Source organism: Myotis yumanensis, unplaced genomic scaffold, assembly GCF_028538775.1.
Source record: "Myotis yumanensis isolate MYYU_CA2020_CCGP unplaced genomic scaffold, mMyoYum1.0.hap1 SCAF_20, whole genome shotgun sequence".
Taxonomy (NCBI): Eukaryota; Metazoa; Chordata; class Mammalia; order Chiroptera; family Vespertilionidae; genus Myotis; species Myotis yumanensis.
The window spans coordinates 10,509,775-10,517,719 of record NW_027223771.1 but is presented as its reverse complement, the minus strand read 5'-3'; the positions used below and the strand labels follow the sequence as shown (position 1 = coordinate 10,517,719).

General features: G+C 62.7%; 1 protein-coding gene across 1 annotated transcript in view; it reads left to right on the top strand.

Moving 5' to 3' along the window:
• The first annotated feature begins 306 nt into the window (after positions 1-306).
• Positions 307-7,945, top strand: part of RASGRF1 (Ras protein specific guanine nucleotide releasing factor 1) — a 55,403-nt gene continuing 47,764 nt past the window's right edge. Inside the window, 1 exon segment of the mRNA XM_070400480.1 lies at positions 307-752. Within this exon segment, the coding sequence (XP_070256581.1) occupies positions 477-752 (276 nt within the window). The 5' untranslated portion in view covers positions 307-476.

Genomic DNA, 7,945 nt, shown 5'->3' with positions numbered 1-7,945 from the left:
GGAAGGGAGGCCGAGGGCGGGGGCGCAGGGTTTGCGTTGGTGCGAGCGTGTCCCGGAGAGGGAGGAGGCGCCAAGGTACAGCCTGCGTGGCTCTGCGCCTCGCCGGCTGCGTGCGTGTGTCCCTGTCCGCGCCGCTGAAACGGGCGCTTCGAGGGATCGCGTCACATGACTCCGCCTGCCCCTCGCCAGCGCAGCGCAGCTCCCCGCTCCCTCCGTTGCCCAGGTGCCAGGGGGCAGGGTCGCGCGGCATCTCTGGGGCCCGGGGGCCCTGTGGGGCGGAATGGTACCTCTGGATTGCAGAGGCCGTGGCTCGGCGCCAGATCCCGGAGTGTAGACATTTGGGGGGGAGGGGAGCGTGAGAAGGAGCCAGCCAGCCGGCGAGCGAGCGCTGGGGAGAGGCAGCGCGCCGCGGGCACGGACGAGGGGCTGCGCGGGGAAGATGTGAGCGCGTGGGGTCCGGCTGGCCTCCGAGCACCATGCAGAAGGGGATCCGGCTGAACGATGGCCACGTCGCGTCCCTGGGGCTGCTGGCGCGCCAGGACGGCACGCGCAAGGGCTACCTGAGCAAGCGGAGCGCGGACAACACAAAATGGCAAACCAAGTGGTTCGCGCTGCTGCACAACCTGCTCTTCTACTTCGAGAGCGATTCGAGCACCAGGCCCTCGGGGCTCTACCTGCTGGAGGGCTGCGTCTGCGACCGCGCGCCCTCCCCCAAGCCCGCGCTCTCGGCCAAGGAGCCGCCCGAGAAACAGGTGAGGCCGCGCCCGGGCTCGGGGCCTTCCGCCCGCCGACAGGACCCAAACTTTGGTCCCTGGACTCAGCGCCCACCCGCCCGTGGCGCAGAGAGGGCAGGGGGTGCTCGCAGGGGGTGCGGGCAGGGGGTGCGGCTGCGGCTGCCCTCCCCCCGCCACTTCGGTGGGAGGCAGGACCGCGGGGTGGCGAGGGGGAGAGGCGAGGGGGAGGGGTCCGGGGGCCTGACCGCCATGAGGAATGTGAACCCACATCCAGCCCAAAATGGTGCTCGCCACCCCCGCTGCCACCCCTCCGACCCAGAGAGCCCGACCGTCTGCCCAGACCTGGGAGGCGTCGCTCCCACGAGGTGGCGGGGAAGGCAGAGATGGATGCTCGGGCACCGCGTCCCTGCCTCCCCGCAGCCCTGCCTCCCCGCAGCCGGGAGCGGGGGCGCCTTCGCGGGCTCTGCCAAGTTCGGGGCTGCAGCCAGCAGGGGCCGGTTGGGCGCCATCGCGTGGTGATGGTCTCCCAGCAGCACACCGAGGGGTCCCAAGCGCCCCGCTGACGCGCGGGGCCGGGGCTGCGGCGGAGGCGGAGAGCGGGACGAGTGGGCGCCCTCCTCACCCCGCCCCTGCGTCTCCACCTCCGCCCCCGCCCGCCAGTCGCCGCCACCGCCGCAGTCCGGGCTCCAGGGCTGCGCTCGCGCGTTTCCTGAGCTGCCAGGCTAAGGGCCCGGCCCGGATCTCGGGGCTTGGGCCGGCGGGGGTGGGGGTGGGGGTGCGCCCTCAGCGTGGAGGGAGGGCTGAGCACCTGCAGGCCCGAGCGGGAACAGCCAGACGGGGCGAGAGCAGTTTTCAGCTGGATGCCTCTCCAAAGGCGTCTGGCCCGCCCTCCTGCCTGGGAAGGTGAAGTGAAGGTAGTGAACCCCGACCTGCCCGCGGGAAGGGGCCGGAGGGACCCCAGGAGGCCCACCAACCGGTTACACCCAGTGAGCGCTCGGAGGACACCACTTGCTCTGTGTCCTGCCAGCAGTGGGGCTGCCTCCGAGTTGCCAGCAACTCTCAGAATACAGACCCGGGGCGGGGGGACGGGGGTGAGGGTGGGGGGGCTGGACGGGCCGAAATAAAGGCACTGCTTGAAGCTGCCTCTCCCTGCCCTGCCCTCAGCCTGGGGGCGCGGGGGCGGGGGCTGGGGAATGGATAGGATTATTTGAAGGGGGTTTCCGGGGATTGGGGCCGCTAGGGGCTCCCTGATGCCAGGGCGGAGCGCAGCGCAGCGCAGCACAGGCAGCCTGAGCTGAAAAGGCACAGGGTCTAGAGGCCCAAGGGGGAGGGCCATACCCAGGCCCCGCCAGAGACGCTGCTCTCCGCTCTCCTTGACCTGCCCCTCCCCCAGCCTTCTGAGCCTTCCAGAATGTGGCCACTCCTTGCCCGCCAAAGCCCCCCACCTCTGGGTGCCACCAGTGGCCGGCAGTGGAACCCACCTCGCCCTCAGCCCCTGCTCAGAGCCCAAGCTGAGCTCCCTGGGAGGCAGGGAGAGAGGGCGGAGGAGGCTGACCCTCTGTGGGGCTCAGCCCCTAGGGAGCCAGAAGCAGGCCTGGGACTGCTGGTCAGCTCTGCAACTTCCTGGCTGTGTGACCTCAGGGAACACACTCAACCTCTCTGAGCCTCCGTTTGTAATCCACAAAATGGGGGTCTCCACACCCAGCATTCTGGGGGGTTTGTGAATACAATTAAATAACACGTATGGACGCACGCTCGTGCCGCATATTGGATGGATCTAGATCCATCTCAGTGGGGTCTGAATTACATCCACCTGGACAGGGAATAAAGGCCTGACACAATGTAACCCCTGAGAGGAACCTCAGACACGCACCGCCCTCCTTCCCATTTCTTTATATACAGACCAGAGGCCTGGCCAGCCATGGGCAAACTACGGCCCGCGGGCCGGATCCGGCCCGTTTGAAATGAATAAAACTAAAAAGAAAAAAGACCGTACCCTTTTATGTAATGATGTTTACTTTGAATTTATATTAGTTCACACAAACACTCCATCCATGCTTTTGTTCCGGCCTCCGGTCCAGTTTAAGAACCCATTGTGGCCCTTGAGTCAAAAGGTTTGCCCACCCCTGGGCCTGGTGCACGAAATCCGTGCAAGGGGCTCGGCCCTGCAGCCCCGGCTTCGTCTGTAAGGTCCTTCAGCTGTCTGGTCTAATTAGCATATTACACTTTTATTATCATAGATCTTTTTAAAATTAATTTCAGAGAGAAAGGGAGAGGGAGAGAGATAGAAACATCAATGATGAGGATCATGGATCGCCTGCCTCCTGCACGCCCCACCCTGGGGATGGAGCCAGCAACCCTGGCCTGTGCCCTGACCGGGAATCGAACCTTGACCTCCTGGTTCACAGGTTGATGCTCAACCACTGAGCCACGCCGGCCGGGCCCTCCTTCCCGTTTCACAGAGAGAGGGACTGAAGCCCAGAGAGCAGAAGGGAGTTACCCAACGTCATCAGTGGCAGAATCAGACCTAGATCCCACCCCACGTCTAAGAATTCGTGAACATGAGATAGATCCTCCGCTGATTCCAAACCACTCAGCTCACAGCTCAGGCCCTGGCTCGGGCCAGCAGTGGATTCTGGGAGGAGCAGGAGCGCAGAACCCGCTGAGGGTCCGCACACATGTTCAGAGCCCTCTCCCCGGACCCCACCAGCCAGAGGCTCGGCGTGTTCAGGGAGGGCCCCACGCGGCACCAGGGGACAGAACAGGGAGGAAGAGGAGGCGATAGCCTGGCGCCCCCAGCTCAGGTGCGGATGCCATCAGAGCCGCCTGTCTCGGAAGACCCTGCTCCTTTAGCCTGTGTGTGTCTACAAGATGTACAGCTGGTTCCCGTCTAAAGCTTGGAGTGAAATGGGTGACCCTAGCAGTTGGAGGCTCCACAGAGCCCTGGCCGGGTGCCCGGCTGCGTGTGCCTTGCCTTGGGGCCCCCAGGAATCCTCTGACTCCAAACCTGCCAGCCCGTGGCCGAGCCCCCACACCAGGAGGCCTCCAAGAGGCTGACCACTTGACTGGACTGGCTGGTATCTGGTGAAGACGTGGTGTTAGCAAGATGTGGTTTTCATCCAGGTGTAAACAGGAAGCTTCCACCCAGAAGGGCCACGGACAGTTTCTGAAGGAACAGAAACCAAACCTTGGCAGGGAGCCCCCCCAATGGCAGAAGTGGGTCAGGGATGGAGCACGTAGTAGGTGGGCAGGAATGGGTCAGGAATGGAGCACGTAGTAGGTGCGCAGGAATGGGTGGGGAGGGGTGTAGCACATAGTAGGTGCGCAGGAATGGGTCAGGGATGGAGCACATAGTAGGTGGGCAGGAATGGGTGGGGGGGGTAGCACATAGTAGGTGCGCCGGAAATGTTTATTGAACTGAATTTGCTGGTGTATCTCATGCCAATTCCGCATTTTACGTCTTAAGGGCCAGCTGGGTTCCCTCCGGTCCTGGTCCTGTGCTGTGTCACAGGCCTAAGAAGTTGGATTTTCAGAGTCCCCAATCCCTAAATATGCGACGTTGCTCTAAGAGTGAAACAGGCAGGGTGCCGGGATGCGAAGGCATGGGGCACCATGCCCACCCTGACATGATGCATTGTGCTCTGGCTGCTTCTACACGTCCTGTGTCCAGTGCAGCCCCTGTATCCTGGAGCTCAGGTCTGGGAACCCCCAGGCCTTATGGAGCCAGATTGGCACCGCCAGGCTTCAGTGCCCACTGGCAGCTGCAAGGCCCCTCGGTGGCCTGGGCCCTGCTCACTCAGTGCCCACCCCCTCGCCTCCGGACCCTACAGCCACACACTGGAGGCACAGGCCCCTGAACTTAGAGTGTGGGTTCAGCTTCCCCACAGGGAGACCCTTGCCCCGCTTTGGCATGGAGTTACCCAAACTGGCTTTTCTCACCCTCACTCCCAGCCCCCTGAAAAAAGCTTCCAGCCCCAGCTTCTAACAGGGGGACCCCAGCACTCCCCTCACCCCCAACCAGGAGGGGTCACAATGTGGACCCCGGGCTCTCCCTGATTCACGTTGGACAGAGGGACACTGACAGGTTCCTCAGCCAGAGCGTGGGCAGCAGTGTGGGCGGAGGTTCTGGAAGCTGGGGGACCCATCGTGCCTGCTGTGCGCCCCCAGTGGGTGCCTTTCCCTGAGGCCGGAGGAAGCCCACTCCAGGCCCTCATCACAGGACACAGGACAGGGGCCCTGGTGGGTTCGGATCTACAACCGCCCTGAGGCTGTGAGCGAGCCTGGTTCACAGAGGGGGGTGGCAGTGGCTGAGATGCTCTGGCTTTATTCATTTATTTTTAAATATATTTTTGTTGATTTCAGAGAGGAAGGGAGAGGGAGAGATAGAAACATCAATGATGAGAGAATCACTGATCAGCTGCCTCCTGCACGCCCCCCACTGGGGATCGAGCGGGACACCTGGGCATGTGCCCTTGACCGGGAATGAACCGGGGACCCTTCAGTCCGCAGGCCGACGCTCTATCCACTGAGCCACACCGGCCAGGGCCATTCTCTGGCTTTCTGATCGCGCACACCCAGCCTCTAGGCCATGGAGGAAAAGGCCAACCCCCATGTAGGGGCAGAGGTTGAGCTAAGAGCAACACAGCACACACGCGGAGCCAGCCGCTCAGACCGGGGCCCATGGAGACGCCAGCCCAGCAGGCCTGAGGCCCCGGGATTAACCATGTGGGGTGCCCTTCCCCCACCTCCCACCCCCCACAGGTTGCTCGAGCTGAAATCAGGTTGCATTGCGCAGCTTGGTTCATTTTACCTTAACGGGCACAAGAAATACCAGGGCCCCGCCCCTCTGCCCCGGTGCCTAAACTCTCACACGGTTGTGTGACTACAATTTGGGGGGGCCACCGGGACCCCACCATGGGTCCCGCGACGAGGAAGCCTTGTGATCAAAGTGCTCGAGTGGAAGGGGGCCTCGGGGTCCCTCTCAGCGATGACCACGTGCGGGGAGATGCCCCCCATCCAGCCCCCTATCCAGCTGCTCCCGTGTCCCGTCAGGTCCCCCTCCGCGCATCGGGCCGCCAGAGGAACCCCCTAAGCACAGTCAGATCGAAACCAGGGCACAGAGGCTGCGGATACGTCAGGGGCACCCACCGCCCTTAGAAACGAAGCAAAACCGGAAGCAGAGCTGGAACGCCCCGCCCCCACTCGGACTAGGCCCCTCCACACACACACCTGGTCCCGCCTCCACTCGGCCTAGGCCCCGCCCCCACTCGGACTAGGCTCCGCCCACACGCCTGGTTCTGCCCCAACTCGGTTAGGCCCCGCCCCACACGCCTGGTTCTGCCCCAACTCGGTTAGGCCCCGCCCCACACGCCTGGCCCCGCCCCCACTCGGCCTAGGACCCGCCCCGCAGGCCCCGGCCACGCCCACACGCCTGGCTCCCGCCCCAATCGGCCTAGGCCACGCCCCACCCGCATGGCCCCGCCCCCAGCCCTGAGGGGTCTAGTCTCAGCTCAGCAGCCCTTGTCCTCACGCCGCCTCCCCGCTGCTCCCCTCCGCGCGCGCGCGCGGGACACTCCAGGTACCTTCCTCCCTGCGCTCACTCACCCGTGGGGGGTCCTCACGCGGATGCGGGCCGTCCACGCACGAGCTGGCACGCGGGCCTCGACTGAGGCAACTCAGGGTCCATGAGGGACCGAGGCCTGAGTGGGCGCAGGACCGATCTGTGTGAGGGGCTCTGAGAAGACCCTCGGGGGCTGTGTCCGGGCAGGACCCTGGTCACAGGCGCCCGCTATTCCCACAGCATTGGTGGTGGAGGCGGCGGCGAGGCGCGCGAAGCCAGACCAGGTGCGGCAACCAGCCATGTCTCGCGAGGTCTCAGGGTCTCGCGAGGTCTCAGGGTCCCGCGAGATCAGAGTTGGGCTGCGTGAGGGCAGGAAAGGCTCACCCCTCTCGCCGGTCACGTGAGCAGACTCACTGCCGAGGCACGTGCAAGGCACGTGCTGCGGGGCCGCGCCTGTCAATCAGAGCATCCCGCTTCTGCCTGCAGCTTGGACAAGGGGTCCACACGCACGTTCTTGTTTATTAGCTTTAAAAAGCCACCTCCGGCCCTGGCAGGTGTGGCTCAGCGGATAGAGCGTTGGCCTGCTGACTCAAGGGTCCCGGGTTCGATTCCCGTCAAAGGCACATGCCCGGGTTTTGGGCTGGATCCGCAATGGGAGGCATGCAGGAGGCAGCCGATCCATGATTCTCTCTCATTATTGGTGTTTCTAGCTCCCTCTCCCTCTCCCTTCCTCTCTGAAATAAAAATATATATTAAAAATAATAATAATTAAAGAAAAATAAAAAGTCGCCCTCACCCACACTCACTGCTACGTGCCCTTCAGCCCCAATGGGGCGTGAGTGCGGGCTTGGGCTTAGATGGGTATTGTTAGCAAGAGCTTCAAAAACCAGACCAAACGTACCTGGTCCCAGGAAACACAATTTATTGAGCACCTACTGTGTGGCCGGCCCTTCTGTGTGCCTGCCCGGCGCCAGAGAGCATGTTTGACACGCGGCACCTGCCTTAGTCATCCCAACAGCCCTCGGCGGGGGCGGGGGCAGGGGCGGGGGAGGGGGGGAGCGGGGTTATCACTGTTGACCCATTTTTTTTTTAATATATTTTATTGATTTTTTACAGAGAGGAAGGGAGAGAGAGAGTTAGAAACATCGATGAGAGAGAAACATCGATCAGCTGCCTCCTGCACATATCCTACTGGGGATGTGCCCACAACTCAGGTACATGCCCTTGACCGGGATCGAACCCGGGACCTTTCAGTCCGCAGGCTGATGCTCTATCCACTGAGCCAAACCGGTTTCGGCTGTTGACCCATTTTTGAGATGACAAAACTGAGGCCCGGAGATGTTCAAGTCCCCTGTTCACAGTTACAGAGCCTGCACCGGAACCCAGGCTGTCTGACTCCAAAACCCGAGCTTCTGTTGTTTTGTTTTGAATATATTTGTACTGATTCCAGAGAGGGAGGGAGACAGAGAGAGAGAGAGAGAGAGAGAGAGAGAGAAACATCCTTGATGAGAGAGAATCATGGATCGGCTGCCTCCTGCACACCCACTACTGGGGATCCAGCCTGCAACCCGGGCCTGTGCCCTGACTGGGAATCGAACCCGGGACCACCCTTTAGTCCGCAAGCTCACACTCTATTATCCACTGAGCCACA